The sequence below is a fragment of the Haliotis cracherodii genome, unplaced genomic scaffold (assembly GCF_022045235.1).
Source record: "Haliotis cracherodii isolate W230 unplaced genomic scaffold, xgHalCrac1.p SCAF_8, whole genome shotgun sequence".
NCBI classification, from domain to species: domain Eukaryota; kingdom Metazoa; phylum Mollusca; class Gastropoda; order Lepetellida; family Haliotidae; genus Haliotis; species Haliotis cracherodii.
In genome coordinates this window covers 23,448,158-23,469,091 of record NW_027266341.1, presented here as the reverse complement: position 1 = coordinate 23,469,091, position 20,934 = coordinate 23,448,158, and the positions used below count along the sequence as shown (strand labels likewise).

At 40.6% G+C, this 20,934-nt stretch overlaps 1 protein-coding gene across 6 annotated transcripts; it reads left to right on the top strand.

The window, feature by feature from the left end:
- The first annotated feature begins 3,520 nt into the window (after positions 1-3,520).
- On the top strand, positions 3,521-16,966 carry LOC139450789 (uncharacterized). 6 transcript variants are annotated; one of them, XM_071232627.1, is made up of 9 exons: positions 3,521-3,852; positions 5,217-5,255; positions 8,209-8,290; positions 9,384-9,527; positions 10,497-10,553; positions 11,322-11,378; positions 12,443-13,231; positions 14,890-15,665; positions 15,726-16,966. In XM_071232627.1, exons 2-8 carry the CDS (start codon positions 5,223-5,225, stop codon positions 15,621-15,623), a joined length of 1,896 nt encoding a protein of 631 aa, XP_071088728.1. In that variant the 5' UTR covers positions 3,521-3,852; positions 5,217-5,222; the 3' UTR covers positions 15,624-15,665; positions 15,726-16,966. The 6 variants fall into 6 exon arrangements, with proteins under 6 accessions (XP_071088728.1, XP_071088726.1, XP_071088729.1 ...); XM_071232625.1 differs by having other exon boundaries at positions 14,890-16,966; XM_071232626.1 differs by having other exon boundaries at positions 3,524-3,578; positions 14,890-16,966.
- Positions 16,967-20,934: the final 3,968 nt, after the last annotated feature.

The window sequence follows — 20,934 nt, the reverse complement described above, 5'->3', positions numbered from 1 at the left end:
CAGTGATTAAGTCAAATCGGCAATATTTCAGCCATAACGTGACTATCAATAGTTAATCATAATACATATATTGACACTTGTATAAAAACCTGGACCCCAGCAGGAGAGGCTCATCGTTTTGACGTTGAGCTACTTCAATGACATGCTGCCATCCATCCAGACTGAAGTTTGTGAGCCCTTCTGTTGTCCAGCTTTCTTTTGACTTGAATTTCTTTCATGAATACGAAGTACAAAAGATGCAGTCAGGTTGGAAGATGATGGGCTCATAGGATGGACGCCGAATGGGGCGGCAAGCTAGTTCCAAAGATTCAATTTCAGATTGTTACAAACTGTCATGGTTCATTGTAAAACGCTGATAATATTCTCTGTGATAGCCATGGGTCTCTTACAGAACTGCCGGCAGGCTTGTACATGACACTTCCATTTGATTTGGCATTTCTGGAGGTTTTGCCATCCTTCTACGCTTGATCACCCCTTCAGCGTTTCCATCTTCTCATCAGGATCTTTGGCTTTGCTCAGACATTGAAGTGGGCCATACTTCAAGCCAGGTACATGTATGATGCACACTGGCTCTGAATCACTGGGGATACGTTTCCGTTTTGGTTGAGATGTCAAAGCTGTCTTCGAGTTGTTCCCGGTTGTATAAGATGTTGGTCTCAGACACAACAGTTCAACCTCAAAAGACACATACTCATCCTGATGACATTGTTACAAGGTGGGACATTTTCATATATATTAACTTGGGTATTCTGTAAGAGAATCTTAAGTATGTAATTGGAATATAATTTATTTCTGTGAATGCATGGTCCCTGTTCATTTCAAGCCATTCATATACGATTTGGACCATTCGCATTTAGACATTTTCTGTAAATTGGAAACTTAGGTAGCTAAGTGATGTATGAATTAAATGTTAGTAAGTGAATTCGTCTTTTACCTTCGGTGGTGCCCCCTGCAAATTCACCTTAACTACTAGCTGTACTGAAACATCTGAAACTCAACTTGAAATGGCAAAATTTGTCAAAATATCAAGCCTGCGTCCTAGAAATTGATTTGTATATTTGCTGAAATAAATAACATTTTCATTATGATCAGTTTTTTTGCACAGCTTTATGGCTGCCATCTTGAATATGTTTCACATAGGTCCATTTTATTCAAAGTTCTGAAATCGACTCGAGCATTATACTGTGAACCTCTTATATATATGCATACAAAGTGAGTGATATCAGAGTTGTCAAGAGGTATTCTATATGATTGTCCAAAAGTAGATCAATAATCAGCCTACATCAAATTATGGTGTTTATATATGGTTTCCTATGGCATATAACACATCAAGGTCGGTGAATAACACATTTGATGACAAGCTAAATCCTGAGCATACATCCAAGCGTTGTTCCGATGTAGCTAAGCCGAGAATGCAATATTAGGTATCCTACTCTGACATTATAAGAGTAAATTTGTTCCAAATTGTGCAAAGGATTTTCACCTGGTAACATCACATGTTAAGTAAGTACTTCAAGAAATGTACTGGAACACGTGTTAGACGATTATTGTGGAATCAGGCACACGTACCTAGAACATATACTGGATTAAAGATTTCTGCAAGAAAAAAATAGTTTTGTCGGGATATATGACGTTCGATTTGCCATGGGTTGGTCCATATTCACTCAATACCAATTACTGATACCTCATTAGAGAGGTATTTATATATGGATTCCAGTGATATATCACACTTGAAGATCAGTGGATTACCAATTATTGATACCTCATTAGAGAGGTATTTATATAAGGATTCCAGTGATATATCACACTTGAAGATCAGTGGATTACCAATTATTGATACCTCATTAGAGAGGTATTTATATATGGATTTCAGTGATATATCACACTTGAAGATCAGTGGATCACTAGTGAGATGACAACCCAAAACGTAATCATACCCCCAAGTGATATACGGCAAAACCGGGCGAAAACACGACATAGGGTACCATACTTTGAAAGGCTGTAACAAGAAGTTCGTCCCAACTTTTTTCTTGTTAACATTCAAAATCATGTTTAGTATGTTTATGGGCTTAAAAAAATTTAAGTGGGTCATACCTAGCCCACGGCCTAATTAGTGTTACCCAAGAATAATGGGTATTGTGCGGGTGGTGAAAATCAATAAAGGTTACCAAACAGTGGTAGAAAGGATGGATGGAACACTGATAGAGGGCAACGCGAGTGCAAGAGAGGTGAGATGGAATAGGGTGTATCGTCGCGTTCAAGATTATTGCACAATGACGTGCATGCATGTGTGGCTGCCTGTTCTCGCCCACTGAGATTCCATGGCGCAGTTTAAACATGGGCACCACACTCAGACACAGTCCCCCCGACCAGTCCTTTTTCTATCTCTTTAACACCGAGCGCCAGGCAGGCTAACAACATGTACCATCTTTAAATGTCTTTTGGCTTGACGCGTCCGGTGATCGAAGTAGCGGCTTTCCGCTCTCCGGTCGTCCTTCTATCCACTAGACCACGGATGCGGTCAATTTTATTTTCAGTTAATGAAGTTAATTTGGCGAAAACGGATACTATGTGACGGGCGAACACGGCAGCTCTATTTTTAATAGCGATAAGAACGATTTATATAGTAGTATATATGATTTATCATTTACATGCAATTTCCTGTTTTCCAGTTGTTCACAGATAACTACCTATATATATTCACATATATACAGTTCTCCACTTTTAATCTTCGTCACAGTTTACAATATCGGCCCAGGTACCACCGAGCATTGTGATAGTAGCTGACTCAGGGGGCTAATTTCTAATGTAAACTTGTTTTAACATTTCACAATTATTGGTGTTTATAAGAGACGATGTGAGTTTAAATTCATTTATTTTCTTCAAAGCTTATAATGATTTCACAATTCGTTAGTTGCGCCTTACAATCAGAGTTGGCGAGTAAATTGGGAGTTGGGGGCTAATTTATAATGTAAACTTGTTATACTATCATTGGTGTTAGTGGCGATGTGAGTTTAATTGCATTTATTTTATTTCAAGGCATGTTATGTTTTCACAATAAGTATAGGCGAAATTGGAATATAGTTGGAGTAGAGGCTAATTTCTAATGTAAACTAATTTTTGGTGTTTGCAAGTGACCATGTAAGTTTAATTTCATTTATTTTACCATGGTAAAAAAAAAAATAAGGTGCCGTTTTCTCAAGGCGATAGTAGCCGTTCTCGCTTGAGGCGAGGTGACGTTTTCGCCAATCGTGCCGTTGTATAATGATACACAATGATACAACAATATTTTTTGTAACAATATTTCTGCCAAATACACGCAGGCGACGTAGAGGCGGTCGTAAAATCCTTCTCATAGGCCTGAAATATACATATATTGCACATGCGTGAAATGTTCAAAGCGGAACTAAACTGGTCTCCGTCTGTCCATATCACATGTTGCGCATTTTTACGACGCGCAGATTGAGCCGTTAACCAGATTACCTCGGTAACTTCCGTGAACAATATATCCTGTTCCGTTATAAAACAGGACTGAGAGACAGCGCTTGTTCGTTAGTAAAAAGGTGGTTCCGTGTAATGTAGGTGTTGAAATGCAACATTCTCGGTAGTAAAACTGTCCATTTCTAGTTTACTTTATTGCATTTCTAGACCACAAGATTAAACGAACTAAGAACAAACTAAGAAATGGACTACGGTTCGTACCGATAGGCCTGTATATCTCGGATATCTAATACATTTATAATGTTAACCGGTGGGCAATATATATGACGCAGATGTTAGGTCCTGTGGAGGTTATTGGTTTGGTCACGTGGTGCGGTACGAACATCGGTAGGCGGAAACCACTGTGAACAGGTGAACTGATCATATATCGAAGAGTTCGTAAAATTGTATCATTAAGTGTGAGAGAGTAACATTGTTGACATTTCTATGTATGCGCATTAATAAGATATTCCTGCTGTTGTGTTTGCAAACATGACAGCAGCAACCCTCAAGATTTGTTTTAATTTCTTTTTCAACTTTTTGTGACATCAGCGTATTGTTGTTTGCATGCAGAACGACTGCAAGAAAAGGAAGTAAAGTGGAAAAGCTCTGCACTTTGAATCTTAAACATATGCTCGCACCACCAGTATCCCAGCTGCGCAATCAACATGAATCTATCACCAGAATTTACATCCTGTTCGTAACATCTCTAAATTTGTAATGTCGGAACTTTTCAGTTTGCTTTTAAGGTACAGAAATCAGAACTCCTACTAAGAAATTTGAAGCATCCATGGTGATTCAATGATTAGAAAGTTTGATTTGTGAGGCCTCCTATTGTTATTACTAGGGTTGTTACGATTCACTCGCATGAATTGAATTTTATTCGCGGCACTAGAATCGAATATTTATGAATATGCAATCATGTGCATTTACATACCCAGTACCTAAAAATGTCCATAAGAACATATTATATGCATAGAGTTCTTCAAAAACAACACTCTTATAATATTTAATTTGACAGTATTGTGGTCACTGGTCATTTTCGCTTTTGAGCAGATACTAGTACCTGGATAAGTGCAGTACCGGTATATAAATGTATAATATATTAATAATTAACAAACCATGTCAAATAATTTATGTTATTGTATTCGTGAATTAATATTCATATTTGTTACTATATATTCGTGGTACGAATCATATTCGCCTCATAGTGTATTCGTTGCAGCCCTAGTTCTCAAGGCATATCAGCTCTGTAAACTAGCTCTCCTCTGAAGCTGACTGTCAGAGGAACCAGAACTTAAGCATGTTAGATGTCCGTCTCCAACTTTATAGTCCTCAGTATATGCAGAAACTATTTGAATGTAAACAGTGCTGACATCAATAATTTGTGCAAATCTAATAGAATTTGGTGTTATTTAAGTTCTTAGTATTTATGAAGGAAAAATTTGAATATCAAACGCTTGTTGTTTTAATTTGTAGACTACATCCTCATGTGAACAACAGTGCAATTTGACTAGTTTCATATGACCATTTGACTTCATCTCTGTAAAACAAACAATCACAGTGATGTGTGACATAAAGATATTAAAAGTGATTGTCACAATTTACTTTTGACAAAATTTAAACTTGTAAATATCTAAATATCTGAACTACAATAATGCCTACATTGCTCATTAGCTTTGCTACCATTTTCAACCTATGAAACAGGTTTAACAGCTATGTTCTTTTCTCTTCAGATAACGATGCCACGCTTGCGGAAGTGGAAGAAAGTACTCGTAAGTTCAATCTCACATTCACCTTTATATGTGTCTTCATCTCCTCCCCTTTCCAGAGACACGTGGACAAACTCAGAGGCTGATCTTTGGCCTGAGGGGGCACAGTGGCCCATTCATCTAAGGCGCCATGAATCGCTGTGCAGAGGTGTGTCCCTTGGGCATGCCAGAAACCTATGATTGTGGGTTCGAATTCCGGTTCACCCGATTATGTTTCTAGGTTTGTCAGCACCTTACCCGTGCTTTTGGGTTTCACCGAAGTTGTAAACGTCGGATACCTCCATCATTTGGGGCTTTCCTTACACATTAAGCTGACACGCCACGATATAACTGGAATACTGTTAAAAGCGGTGTTAAACCCAACTTGCTCACAAAATCGCTATGATTGTGGGTTCGAATCCCGGTTCACCCCGGTTATGTTTCTAGGTTTGTCAGCACCATACCCGTGTTCATGGGTTTCACCGAAGAGGTAAATGTCTGAGACCTCCATCACTTCGGGCTTTCCTCCCACATTAAGCTGACACGCTGTGATATAACTGGAATACTGTTACTATTTGGCCTGAAGTCTGTGGTAAACATCAATAAGAATTCTAAAACAGGGAGTAACAATTTCCCAATCCATGTTAATTTTGCTATACAGTTAACTATGGTTATAACAAACTCAAACGTCCCACTGATTTTAATTTGTTATAACCGTAGTTCATTATAAGCATATTAACAACATATATACAGTAAATGAATGGGACCAAGAAACAGGGTTAGAAATTGGCACTAGTCCTATAGTCTTTGCCAATCTGCCCAATAGTTAAGGTATCATAAGGACTAGTAGATATTTGCCATTTTTAGGGGGTTTGCTATGTATTATCATTATAAGGACTAGTGGACCAAAAATGTCAGTTTCTACCGCTGAGAAATATCATTATATCCATCAGTTGTAAGCAAGTTCATTAGAAACGTAGTTTACTGTATCTTATGTTATGTCTGAGTAAAGGTGACTTGTATTGCACTGTTATGAGTTGATTTCCAAGTTGAAATCGGTACATACAGAACTAAATTGTGAAATCAGTAAATAACCACACATAATCAATAAATAATTGACCAAACTATGTTGAAACAGACTGGATTGTGTTTTTCATCACACAGGGCAATACAATCTATGTGTTTTAGAGTTGTTTGATTGAGTCCTGGCAAAATGTCTTTAGATACACCCTGAAACAATGTGATCATCCATACCCTGAGCAATATCTTGATTCAAATAAAGACTACTCCCCGGTAGGATTGTTATGTATGCATTACTGCGTTGAGGAACAGATTTCTTTTCATCACTGGCACTTTGGGACAACTTCAGAAATCTATTTAGACCTCATCGATACGAAGCAGGTTGAGAACTGCGAGTCTGAAATTAATTCGTTCTTCCAGAGGAATGCATCTGGCCTTAGTATACAGGCGCCTTAGACAACAATGGGCACAGCAGTTTAGATATCATCAACAGCAGCATTGGAGATCCACCATGTTTTCTGACATGTCTGATGAATCGAGATTCTGTTTACGCCTTGACAGATCGTACTCTAGATGTTTGGTGAGAGGTGCTTTCCAGCATCAGTCCAAGAGCAGACCCGGTCTTGGCCGAATCATAGTCTCAGTTGGCATCTCACAGGACAACAGGTTCAGGTTCCTGGCTCCCTACATCAGACGCCAGGACCCCTCAGTATCCATCGTCCTCCCGGATCACCTCAAGCAGCATCTCCGGCGGTGGAATGGAATGTCTTAGGCCGCGTCTCCTTGACAGGGCTTACAACCTCTCTGCGCCTATTTGTAGATACTTCCCTGCAGGGATGTGGTGCACACCTGGAGGAACCGGTTGCCTCGGGGCTGTGCTCACCCGATCAGCGCCTATGGCACATCAACAACCTTGAACTGGAGGCGCTTATCTTGGCTATTGCTCATTGGAAGCAGGCCCTTAGACACGCCCGGCTCTCCATCTCGATGGACAACATAACCGTCGTATGGTGTCTACGGAACCAGGGAACGACTCATTTGACCCTGCTCCTTCTTCAACAGATGTTTCGATTGTTTCGCCTGGTGGATCATTTGGTGATTCTGTTCCAGGTTCAACACTTCCCGGGCTGCCGAAAGCATCCTAGCGGATGCACTATCTCAGCCAGGCTAAATTGCTCCAACAGAGTGGATCCTTCACCCAGACGCCTTCTCTGTTGAGACCATGATCTCCCCAACATAGACCTATTCACCACCAGCCAGAACTACCAGATCCCGACCTATCTCCGGTCCCGGTTAAAGGAATAAAAGCGTACGCTTTTACACCACCTGTCCCCAAAGTCGTCTAGAAGATCCACATCGACACAGAACCTCGATCTGAATTTGGTCAGGCCCTGGTGGCTAGTGAGGGCTTGGTTCGTCGATCTCAGAGATATATCTGACTCCAACCCGCTGCCACACCCAGATTGGCCAAACCTGCTGATCCACCCTCACCACAGACACCAAGGACCAGTAATCCTAGTAAAATCCTAGATATTTTTTTATATTTGTATACTTATCCTGGATTACTGTGACTAAAGGGGCCCACTCATTAAGGAATAATGCAGGATAGGTATACAAATATAAAAAAATATCTAGGATTTTACTAGTCTGTCGTGTATAATACAGAGAGACTTTTCTTTTGTATCATTTCAGGTACATAAACCTAGAAATTTATGTTCTTTCAACTGTTTTTATTCACCAAAATTATGTTCTAAAAAGAGAAGCTATTTCTAATTTTGAGAGCGCCCTGGGCGCTTATTATGTCGAAGACGCTGTATAGCAAATGGCCTGGACTAAGAAAAAAGTTTGTTATATAAGTCAGTTTGTTATGAGTGTGTTCGTTATAAATGTTGTTTACTGTAATTTATATTGTCCAGTATCTCTGAATGAGGTTTCACTCAACTTCTTGTTCATTTAGCATTGTGTACAGACATTCAAGAAATACAGAGAATTAAAGAAACTCAGAACAGCTGGAGCTGAGGCCCAAAAAGAGCTGCAAGGTATCTATGTACAATGTTTATTTTTAGCTTAGCTGATTGACAGGGTGGGTGGGGGAGTGATAGAGGGACCCTTAATGCTCTTTTTTGTGTGTGCAAAATTCCAGCGGTTTCTGGAAGGAGGACACCAGAGATGGGCTTCACACATGTGAGGAACTGAACCCAGACCTTTGCAATGACAAGTGAAGGTTTACACCACTGGGCTACCCTGCCAACCCTCTGTGTATATGATGCCAGTGATACTTACATTGTGCACAGAATCCGTCATCAATTACAGGCACGACAGCCATAAATTAAATAAGATTTGGCCATTGCTCATACATTTCTGCTTTTTTGACTATATTTACAATGTCATTACCTGGAGACCAGAAGGTTAAGAGAAGGTAATTACGCCTGGTTTAAGGGCATAGACAAGTACTGGTTGGCTTGGAGACAGTATTCTGTTTCTGAGGGGTTTATTTTTACAGTGCTACACTGCTAGCTCACAGACATACCATGATGAAACTTAACATTGATATCCCACTCAGAAATATCCCAGCTATATAATGGTGGTCTGTACATGATATTCTTAGTCATATTGGCATTTGAAGCAGTGGTACAGGGTTGGTTGGTTGGTTTGTTGTTTAATGTCGCACTCAGCAATATTCCAGCTATATGATGGCAGTCTGTAAATAATCAAGACTGGACCAGACAATCCAGTGATATCATGAGCATGCATCCATGCAATGGGGATACTATGACATGCATCAACTAAGTCAGCGAGCCTGACCGCCCAATCCCCTTAGTCACCTCTTATCGAATCTGGACCAGGCAATCCAGTTATTGACATCATGAGAATCGATCTACACATTTGGGATACGATGACATGCATCAACCAAGTCAGCGAGCCTGACCACCTGATCCCATTAGTCTCGGCATTGATGCTCAAATGAAATAATTGAAATTATAAAAAATAATGTTTATTATCATTGTCCACCATATCCATGTCAAGGGAGTACAGAGAGACAATGCATTCTTTTTAGTATTGAAATAATCTTTTTTTCTTCTACCAAGTGCTTGTGGACGCATATGTAATTTTTAAGTTTTACATTTGCAGATTTGTTGGGGTGTAAACCAGACAGCTTAAATGGAGGAAATAAAAAAGGCAGGCCAAATGAAAACCCAGCTTCTGTGGAAGAGGAAAAACCCAGTAAAGAATCCACAGGGTCTCTGCTTGAAGGCACAGAAAAAGTTAAACCTCGTAAGTATGACCCATATGTACCTTCTGCAGGAAGAGCAAGAGGTAGACTGAGTAAGTATGATGCATATATACTTCTGCAGGAAGAGCAAGGTAGAACTAGTAAATATGACGCATATGTAGCCTCTGCAGGAAGAGCAAGAGGTAGACCTCGTAAATATGACGCATATGCAGCTTCTGCAGGAAGAGCAAGAGGTAGACCTTGTAAATATGATGCATATGCAGCTTCTGCAGGAAGAGCAAGAGGTAGACCTTGTAAATATGACACATATGCAGCTTCTGCAGGAAGAGCAAGAGGTAGACCTTGTAAATATGATGCATATGCAGCTTCTGCAGGAAGAGCAAGAGGTAGACCTCGTAAATATGACGCATATGTAGCTTCTGCAGGAAGAGCAAGAGGTAGACCTTGTAAATATGACACATATGTAGCTTCTGCAGGAAGAGCAAGAGGTATACATCGTAAATATGATGCATCTGCAGCTTCTGCAGGAAGAGCAAGAGGTAGACCTTGTAAATATGACACATATGTAGCTGTTGAAATAAGAACAATTGGTAGACCTCGTAATTATGATGCATATGTAACTGTTGAAAGAAGAGTGAGTTGGGTTTAACGCCGCTTTTAACAGTATTCCAGTTATATCATGGCGTGTCAGCTTAATGTGGGAGGAAAGCCTGAAGTGATGCAGGTCTCAGATGTTACCACTTCGGTGAAACCCATGAGCACGGATATGGTGCTGACAAACCTAGAAACATAATCGGGGCAAACTGGAATTCGAACCCACAATCATATGTTACCGGCGTGCCCAAGGGATGCAACTCTGCACAGCGAATCGCAGCACCTTAGACGATTTGGCCACTGTGCCCCCTGTTGAAATAAGAGCAAGAGGTGGACCATGTAAATATGTAGGTGTTGCAGGAAGAGCGAGATTTAGACCTCATAAAAATGACTCATATATAATATGGCTGTTTCAGGAAGATGTAGATCTCATATGGATGACCCTCGTATGGCTGTTGCAGGAAGAACAAGAGGTAGACCTTGTAAATATGACGCATATGGTTGTTGAATGAAGAGCAAGAGGTAGACCTTGTAAATATGACGCATATGGTTGTTGAATGAAGAGCAAGAGGTAGACCTTGTAAATATGACGCATATGGTTGTTGAATGAAGAGCAGGAGGTAGACCTTGTAAATATGACGCATATGGTTGTTGAATGTAGAGCAAGAGGTAGACCATGTAAATATGACTCATATGTAGTTTCTGCAGGAATAGCAAGAGGTATACCTTATAAATATGACTCATGTAGCTTCTGCAGGAAGAGCAAGAGGTAGACCTTGTAAATATGACACATATGTAGCTGTTGAAATAAGAACAATTGGTAGACCTCGCAATTATGACGCAAATGTAACTGTTGAAAGAAGAGTGAGTTGGGTTTAATGCTGCTTTTAACAGTATTCCAGTTATATCACGGCCTGTCAGCTTAATGTGGGAGGAAAACCTGAAGTGATGCAGGTCTCAGACATTTACCATTTCGGTGAAACCCACGAGCACAGGTATGGCGCTGACAAACCTAGAAATATAATCAGGGCGAACCAGGATTCGAACCCACAATCATAGGTTTCTGGCATGCCCAAGGGACGCAACTCTGCACAGCGAATCGCAGCACCTTAGACGATTTGGCCACTGTGCCCCCTGTTGAAAGAAGAGCAAGAGGTGGACCATGTAAATATGTAGGTGTTGCAGGAAGAGCGAGATTTAGACCTCATAAAAATGACTCATATATAATATGGCTGTTTCAGGAAGATGTAGACCACATATGGATGACCCTCGTATGGCTGTTGCAGGAAGAACAAGAGGTAGACCTTGTAAATATGACACATATGGTTGTTGCAGGAAGAACAAGAGGTAGACCTTGTAAATATGACTCATATGGTTGTTGAATGAAGAGCAAGAGGTAGACCTTGTAAATATGACGCATATGGTTGTTGCAGGAAGAACAAGAGGTAGACCTTGTACATATGACGCATATGGTTGTTGCATGAAGAACAAGAGGTAGACCTTGTAAATGTGACGCATATGGTTGTTGAATGAAGAGCAAGAGGTAAACCTTGTAAATATGATGCATATAGTTGTTGAATGAAGAGGAAGAGGTAGACCTTGTATATATGACGCATATGGTTGTTGAATGTAGAGCAAGAGGTAGACCTTGTAAATATGACGCATATGGTTGTTGAATGAAGAGCAAGAGGTAGACCTTGTAAATATGTCGCATATGTAGCTTCTGCAGGAAGAGCAAGAGGTAGACCATGTGTATATGACGCATATGTAGCTTCTGCAGGAAGAGCAAGAGGTAGACCTTGTAAATATGACGCATATGTAGCTTCTGCAGGAAGAGCAAGAGGTAGACCTTGTAAATATGATGCATATGTGGCTTCTGCAGGAAGAGCAAGAGGTAGACCTTGTAATTATGACACATATGTAGCTGTTGAACAAAGAGCAAGAGTGAGACTGACTTGCTGAAGACCGAGATCTTCACGGGTCACAGAAAAAGGAAACAGAATGATGACATTGTTAATGTTTGCCTGTGCAGGTGCTTGCACATTGCTATATGAGTGCAGGTGCTTGCACATTGCTATATGAGTGCAGGTGCTTGCACGTTGCTATATAAGTGTAAGAATCTTAAATGCGTCATTGAACCGCATTTCACCTCCCATATTGGTTCCATGGATGTTTGGTCCCATGTCAAGTGGAAGAAGTTTTTCATTGAGTAAGGGAAATTCAGACCTGACTTAGTGTTTCTGACTATGGCATTGATGCTCAAATGATTGAAAGAATTGAAATGATAAAAAATAATGTTTAATATGAATGTCCTGTTATGTCCGTGTTGAGTCAGTATAGAGAGACAATGCATTCTTTTTAGGACACAACACACAGTCAGGTCGTACAGGGAGCAGGAGTAGCTCTCAGGTACACAATCTGGAAACACAAAAGACAGAAGCAGAATGCGGAAAAAGCAGTCCAGAGAAACAATTTATTCAAACTTCAGGATCAGGGAGAAAAAGAAGCGGATCCTGTCACCTGACGCCAGATGTTCCGCCAGAGTGTAAGAGCAGGATTGAGACGAGAGACCAGCCTTTTCAGTCGGGAGTCCTGATGGTGCATGTGTATCCCGATGAAGCAGAGTCTTGTCTTTCCAGAGGTCCGGGGAAAAAAAGGAGTCCATACCGAATAAATGACCAAGCAAAACATACACTGTATAATATTGTTGTAAACGAACACATATCAGAGTACAGTGGGGAAGAACGACAGTCAGAAGAGGAACAAGAAGAAGAAGCATCCTGCACAATTATAACTGGATCAGACACTGAATCAGGTCCTGAAGTGGCCCGAAGAGTCCTTGAAGCAGGAAGAGAAACTGATCCTTCTCTGCAGATGGTCAGGGGTTCTGTTCCTATGAGCACCAAGATTAAGGCAGTAAAACTACCTGGAGAAGTGGGTCCAAGAAGTAGTAGATTACAGAGAACCAGAGATTTGAATACAGAGACAATTCCTGTTCCTAGTGCCAGGTCGATAACCTATATAAAGGTTACACCCCCTGCAGGAGTGCAAGTAGCAAAACAGACTAGGGGAAGCAATGGAACAAGGAGAATCCCTGTTTCAAGTCGTGTACATCACCAGTCGGAAAGTAGTGAGGGTCGGAATACCTATGGCAAGTATTAGTTTTAAAATTTAGTTTTCATTGATGTATTTTAAACTATGTTGATTGTTTAGATATATTGACGAGGGACATATTGAGATGTGTGTTTCCAAACGAAACCTATTACACCAAAATGCGTTCATGATGAACATGCTTATAACATACTGACGGATATTAATTACAAACATAATTTTTGGTCCCGGCCATTTGCTGAAAAGATGTTGTATTTGTGAAATTCGTGGTCCATTTGGGTTCTTAAAACTGTAGTTAACTGTAGTTTGAAATGTTTGACCTCTGTTTTAGGGTAGGACTACTGAAGATTATTTCTATGGTGCAGCAGGTGTGCCTGTATGCAGTACTCTGACTATCTTTGAAAACAGTATTATTTGGTTAAGCTGAATATTTCATTTTGATAAGTGACAGCCATCCTGTAACCCGAATAAAATGAAATTGAGGAGGCCCCTCTCCATGGTCAAGTGGTAGAGCATCTGCCTCGAGAGTGGAAGGCCTGGCAGTGTCATCCAATTAAAAGATGGTACTTGTTGCTACCCTGTCTGGCACTTTGCATTAAGGGTCTAAATAAGGACTGATCGACAAGGACACTTTGTCTGAGTGGGGTATTCATGTTAAACTGCGACATGTTATCTCCGTGGACCAGCACTAGCACAAGCAGCCATACACACACGTTCATGCACATCGCAATATAAGTGCGTTAATCTTGAAACCATGTTAAACCCCATTTCACCTTCACCTTCACCTTCAATTTGGTCCCGGGGCAAGGTCACTGTGAATGGCTCTTTGATAACAAGTGCTAATGATGCATTGTGAGATAGATTTATTTATTACCGGTACTTGGCGGTGATGTGATCACCTGTTTAATAAACATACAGCTGTATTACACATTGTGTAATACCAAAGTGCATGCTTGTGGACTGCGGGAACAAGTTACGCTTACAAACATTGAAAGCTCTCAGCATCTCTTGGCTTATTCAACGACATTGTGTGAGGAGATGATGGATCACTGAGAGGAGCTTATGCACACTCAATGACCCGAGCAACCCTATTGCTAGGCTGACGTAACATGGCATTGTTTGAATTTGTTTCACTGGTGGATCTTGCAACAAATTTCCACTAATCACGTCATTGAGTGACTGACGTGATTGTAAACTTTGTGGTGCAGGACAATTGTAAGTTCTGTTCAAGTATGTGAGTTAGGATAACCTTAGCGCTATGATAACTTTGTGGAACAGACGCCTGAATTCTAAAGATGGGCCGTTGTATGGTATTAAATTAATATGTGTCAACGTTTGATGTGTTTGAAGTATTATTCTGTTAAACTCAATTGGATTACGTTGTGGATCGTAGAGGTGTCTGCCTATTCATACACAACAGTGAAATTCTAAAAAAAAGTTATAAATGGCAAGTAATAAATAAAATACTAAACTCGCTCACTTGTAATACCAATTTTCTGAAACTCGTGAATAGTTCAGGTTCGCTTGTCAAATACCAGAACTATTCACTCGATTCATAAAATTGGTATTTCATGGGAGCTCGCTTAGTATTCTATATGAATCTTCTCTTCGTGTTTTGAACTGTTGGTTTTGGTTTGTTGGTTGAGTAAGAAAACATATTTTCAGATTGCTGTAATGAAATTTGACTACTTCTTCCAGAAATAATTGGAGGCGAGGTTTATGGAAACGAAGACCCTACCCCTAATAGGGAAACAAAAAAGAAAAGAAAAAGATTTGCAAGTAAAACACCCCAGGGAAGACCAAGCATAGAATCTACTCTAAAACCTATCCGAAGATATGAACAGACAAAAGAGAAATTGTATACATATGAACCCTTATATTTAAAGTCAAGCCAGGGCAAACCATCACATTCAGAAGTGGCCCAAAGAATGTTCGAACAAAGAGATCCTTCGTTAAATGGTTTTTGCAGGGGTTCTATCCCTTCAAGTTCATGGCATAGGGCTTTTACACCAGCTGCTGAAGTAGAGCAATCAGAAGACATTCCAAGGTGGGATGGTAGAGAGAGCGGCCTAACTCTATCAAGTCTTATTTCAAGTACCCAGAAAAGGACTGCTACACAGAAGGAAGTACAACATACAGTTGTGAAGAAAGAACAGATTATGGTACTGGAGGAAGGTGAAGAACAGTTTGTGGTGAAACAGGAGGTAGAAGATTGGATTGAGGCACAGGAGGAAGGTGAAGAACAGTTTGTGGTAATGCCGCAGGTAGAAGACTGGATTGAGGCACAGGAGGAAGGTCAAGAACAGTTTGTGGTGAAGCCAGAGGTAGAAGAACAGTTTGTGGTAATGCCACAGGTAGAAGACTGGATTGAGGAACAGGAGGAAGGTGAAGAACAGTTTGTGGTGAAGCCAGAGGTAGAAGATTGGATTTAGGCACAGGAGGAAGGTAACAAACAGTTTGTGGTAATGCCACAGGTAGAAGGACAGTTTGAGATTGAGGAGGAAGGTAAAGAACAGTTTGTGGTAATGTCACAGGTAGAAGAACAGTTTGTGGTAAAGTCGGAGGTAGAAGAATGGATTCTGGTACAGGAGTGTGCGAGGTTTTACGCCACTCTTAGCAATATTCCAGCAATATCATGCCGGGGGACTCCACAAATGAGCTTCACACAGGAGGAAGGTGAAGAACAGTTTGTGGTAAAAATAGGTAGAAGAACAGTTTGGGGTAATGCAACAGGTAGAAGAACGGATAGTGGCACAGGAGGAAGGTGAAGAACGCTTTGTGGTAATGCCACAGGTCATAGAACAGGTTGTGGCACAGGAAAAAGGTAAAAAACAGTTTGTGGTAAAGCAGGAGGAAGGTGAAGAACAATTTGTGGTAAAACCGGAGGTAGAACAGAGTCTGGTCCAGGAGGAAGGTGAAGAACAGAATGTGGTATAGTAATGGGAGAAGGACAGACAGCATTTTTAAGTACACTGGGAGTTACAAAGTTGAGCCATTGGTGTGCAAGGATTAAGATCTGCATAACATATTGCCTTCTTCCCGTCTGACCTGGGTCATCACTGTGACGAGCGAACGCTTAGACCACTAGGCTACCCGACCACCCCTTTGGTACAGGAGGAAGGTGAAAATCAGTTTGTGGTAAAACCGTATAAATGGTATGACCTAAATGAAGTTATGGTCGAAGCTGCATTCAATCAAAATCACTGACTCACTCAATTTATTAAATCTTGTGAATGAGATTTCAATCACTGTGATATGCTGTATTTGTTAGCCTGATATATCAATGTTACTGTATCATGTACCAGAGGTGATTACCCTGTGGGATTCTTGGTAGGACCTTAGCAACCTATGCCTGTGTCAAGAGGCGACTAAACAGATGAGTTGGTCAGGGTGACTATGCTTGTCGTAAGAGGCGACTAACGTGATCGGGTGGTCAGGCTCGCTGACTTGGTTGATGCATGTCATCATATCCCAATTGCGTGGATTGATGCTCATGATTTCAATAACTGGATTGTCTGGTCCAGACTCAATTATTTACAGACCACCATAATATAGCTGGAATATTGCTGAGTGCAGTGTTAAACAAACAAACAAAAAGGTGGTCAGACTCAATGGCTTGGTTGATTATTTGTCATTGTTCATAAGGATGTTTGACATTTCTAGTAATCACTGGTTTGTCAAGAAAGGAAAATTTACAGGCTGCAATCATATAGCTGAAATATTGGTTTGAAAAACACTTCTGTATTGTCTTGCAACTTACATGAAGCATACTGACATAAATAAATATCAACTATAATCAAGGTTATTGGATGTGTTTGCATATGTGTAGATGGAGCAGTCTGTAATATGTCTGTCTAATCCCGTGGAACCAATAACCAGTCATGAACCTTGACTGGCATCCATGGAATAAAAGGCACCACAATTCACTGAGCAGAGTTGCGTCCCTTGGGCACGCCAGAAACCTATGATTGTGGGTTTGAATTTCGCCCCAATTATGTTTCTAGGTTTGTCAGCACCATACCCGTGCTCGTGGGTGTCACTAAGTGGTAAACATCCTCTCAACTTCGGGCTTTCCTCCCACATTAGGCAGTGATATGACTGTAATATTGCTAAAAGTGGAGTAAAGCCAAACTTATTCGCTGCGCATGGATTGCTGCTCATGCTAACGATTGCTTGGGTTGGGCCATAGTCCATTATTCACAAGCTGTAGCTACCACTCACCATCTCTAACTTTATGTATCGTAACATCGTCATACAATATCATTTTGATCGAGTTGAGTTCCACAGCATCCCAGGCCTGTAAAAGAATAGAACTGAATCGTTTGCGTGAAAAAAATAATTAATTAGCTTAAAAGGTTTGGAATTCGGACAAAGTTCCTTGAAAAGCCCTGGAACTTACTCAAAGGATTATCAAAGGAATGAGTATAGAGTTACCTTTATGTGTGGTAAGTAGTTTGTTGTTTAACGCCGCACTCAGCAATATTATAGCAATATGATGGTCTGCCAATAATCCGAGTCTGGATCAGACAATCCAGTGATTTACATCATGAGAATTGACCTACACAATTAGGATACGATGATATCCATCAACCACGCCAGTGAGCCTGACCAACCATCCCTTCAGTCGCTTCTTGCGAGAAGCATTGTTGCCTTTTACGGCAAGCATGAGTCGCTGAAGACCTATTCTACCACGGATCTTCACAGGTGGTAGTCAACAAATGAAAACTACAAGGACCGACACTTGCTTGCTGTCAGCATTGCTATCCAAGTATTTCTGCACAGATGGTGATACATAGGAAACAACTGACTACAGTTCCAAAGTGTGTAATGTGAAACAAGTTTGAGCATGTTTAGTTGACAGATTCTGAGAAGAAAACAGAAAAATAGTGCCATGTCACTCTGGCTCACTTGGAGCATGTAATAAATAATTTGAATAACATGTCACGTGGTGGATATAGTGGAAATCGCATTTTGACCTCTTGAACAAATTCAGGTATTACCATTGGGGAAACAAGCATGCATGTTGATTTTCAGTTTCTTTGGTCCAGTTGTTTTTGCGGAGATGGCATTTACAGTTTGAGGACATTCATTTTTAGGAGCATGGTTCAAATTTAAAATATTGTTAAAATGGGACGTGTTAAGCCCCACTACCAACTACACGTGTGCTATATTTCCTCAAAAAGTTCAAAGGTCAAAATTTAATATATCACAAAAAAAGGAAGTTTCGGCTCCGTTAGTCCGTTGGTTTCTGAGGAGAAGTTTACAGGGCAAGGCAAACTCACTTTCTGTACAATCTTGATTGCAAGCTGATAATTTCAACATAACACACACAACATATAAAATGGCGATTGGCTAAAGCGTCACGTTGACTAAAGCGAAAACAGCTACTATTGCCTGGCGAAAACGGCACCTTATTATTTTTTTTATTATTTCCCCTTTCTGCCAGCAGCCAGGAATTTTTCTTCGGATAACAGATCGTGTCCCCGCCAAAGAAAAACATATACTACAACATAACATAATAAAGCATGTAAATATACTACTGCATAAATCGTTCTTATCGTTATTTGAAATAGAGGGGCCGTTTTTGCCCGAGAAATCGGTGACGTTTTGCTGAGAGGTGCACCCCTGGAAACAATTACGCACACACTACATGTACATAACAATATATAAACACAATAAGCAAATGCCGACACGCGCTCACACACATATTCACATTCCATACACACATGAAGACATACTTACTGTTACATCTGGACACTGACGCAGACAAACACATGAATAGGCCTGTATAGATGTATCAACACACTTACACAGAGAATTACATACATCCATACACATATCCAAACATACAGTTGTCGATTCAAAGGAGAAAGGTTTTTCAGTAATATCTGGATGTTTTATAACAGATAAAACACTTGTCGCTGAATGTTCGTTTGCTTGTTTGTTTAACGCTGCACTCAGCAATATTCCAGCTATATGACGGCGGTTTGTAAATGATCGAGTCTGGACCAGATAATCCAGTAATTGATATCAGGAGCATCGATCCACGCAATTGGGATACAATTACATGCATCAACCAAGTCGGCGAGCCTGACCACCCAATCCCATTAGTCTCCTCATACGACAAGCATGGTTGCTGAAGACATATTCTAATCCGGATATTCGCGGGTCTCGCTGGATGTTCAGTTTGTGACAGATCCTTTATCGTTCCTTTATCGCATTCAGTGAGATTTCACTTTCTTGGTTGGACAGAAGGGACAAACCCTGTCACTGAGAGAAAGTGAGGAACATTATGACACATCAAAGAAGAGGACATATCTTATTTCGATACGCGCACAGTAAAGCTTCTGAGACTTTTGGTTTCTTGGAAATAAATGTTTGGATTTTTTTTAAATTAGAGTTTTAAAACAGTTTTAATCAAATGAAAATACTAACAATAAAATCCTTATGATTTTAAAATGTGCAAATTGTGCATGCCGTCAACGCCAGAGAACATCCGGTCTCGATCATCCGACGCGATTCCACTGGCGCCAAAGGCAAAACTGCGGTAAGAATTATATGAAAAGATCACTGATGACACCAGGGCCCACTTGCACAAAGCGATCTTAGCACTAAGATGATCGTAACTGCCATACTTTAGCATGTGACGTAGCAAAGGCATTTTACAAGTTTGGGCAACTTTGGAGATATAAATTGCGAAACGATTTAGCGAGGGCACTAGCCAAGCGGGATCACTTTCCATATCTGTGCTTGTAGACCTCTGCGGCTTGCAACCTTGGATTTGGCCGACATATGTTCGAATTGTTACCTTGTTTCGTTTTGTCGCTGTGTGTCTGACTGCACTTCGTAACGTTATGACTGTCAACAGCAGCTGTCAACAACCTCTGACTGTGTCCGTGACGTTTCGTAGACTAGGGTTAGAGTAGCTTCCCTTTGATAAAGGGCAGTAACTCTATCAGACAGCCCGATGGATTGCCGCGAGAGGCCAAAAACAATCATTGTAATTGTTGTTTTGCATATATGTTGTTAAGACAATGTAAAAACAAACAAACAGGTTTCTGTTGGAGCTATATTTGCTGCTGTCACTGTCCGACTGCCACATCACTTACCCTCTGACGTAATACATATCAATGCGCACATTCCAGGAAAAAATGCAATGTTTAGATATCTAGGTAATGTTTGTGATAGATCGAAAGAAATTTTCGAGCACAGAATTGAAGAATGACATCATATGACATCCCGCTTGTGTGTTTGGGTATGGTAAATATCCTGTATTCGGAATAAACATTGTATTTAGCGAGCCTTGGTCAAGCACACTCGCGTGATAACCTTTATGTGCCAGTCCCCATCAGTTTTGATTTGTGGTACCTTAACTAGTTTTGGGAAGCATTTAAAATTACCTTATATTTGACACTCAAACTTCCGTGTGTATTTTAGGAGCGTTAAACTGAGACAAAGGTTTCCCTCTGTGGTGGGCAAAATCTCAACTTAGCAGCTATTACTTCCGTTGGACTTTGCTGCATGACACCAGCTCTGTAACAGTTTTGGTGAAAACTCGCGTGTTGAAGGACCAAGGTAAATAATCGGAGTGAATCTGGATTCCAGTCAACGGCCAAAACATTTTGGCGCGTCCTTCGTGACGAAGTCATGCTTTGGGTTGTGACGAAAGCTGTGGTGGATTAAAGGGGGTGTGGGTGGCAACCCTACTTGTTATATATCTGCTGACCGTTTTTGTACGCGCCT

Excerpts from the sequence above, each read along its gene's own strand:
- LOC139450789 (XM_071232627.1), top strand. The coding sequence starts at position 5,223 with ATGCCACGCTTGCGGAAGTGGAAGAAAGTACTC. Across the intron at positions 9,528-10,496 it reads CACAGAAAAAGTTAAACCTC|GAAGATGTAGATCTCATATG; the intron begins GTAAGTATGACC and ends TGGCTGTTTCAG. Across the intron at positions 11,379-12,442 it reads TGTTGCAGGAAGAACAAGAG|GACACAACACACAGTCAGGT; the intron begins GTAGACCTTGTA and ends CATTCTTTTTAG.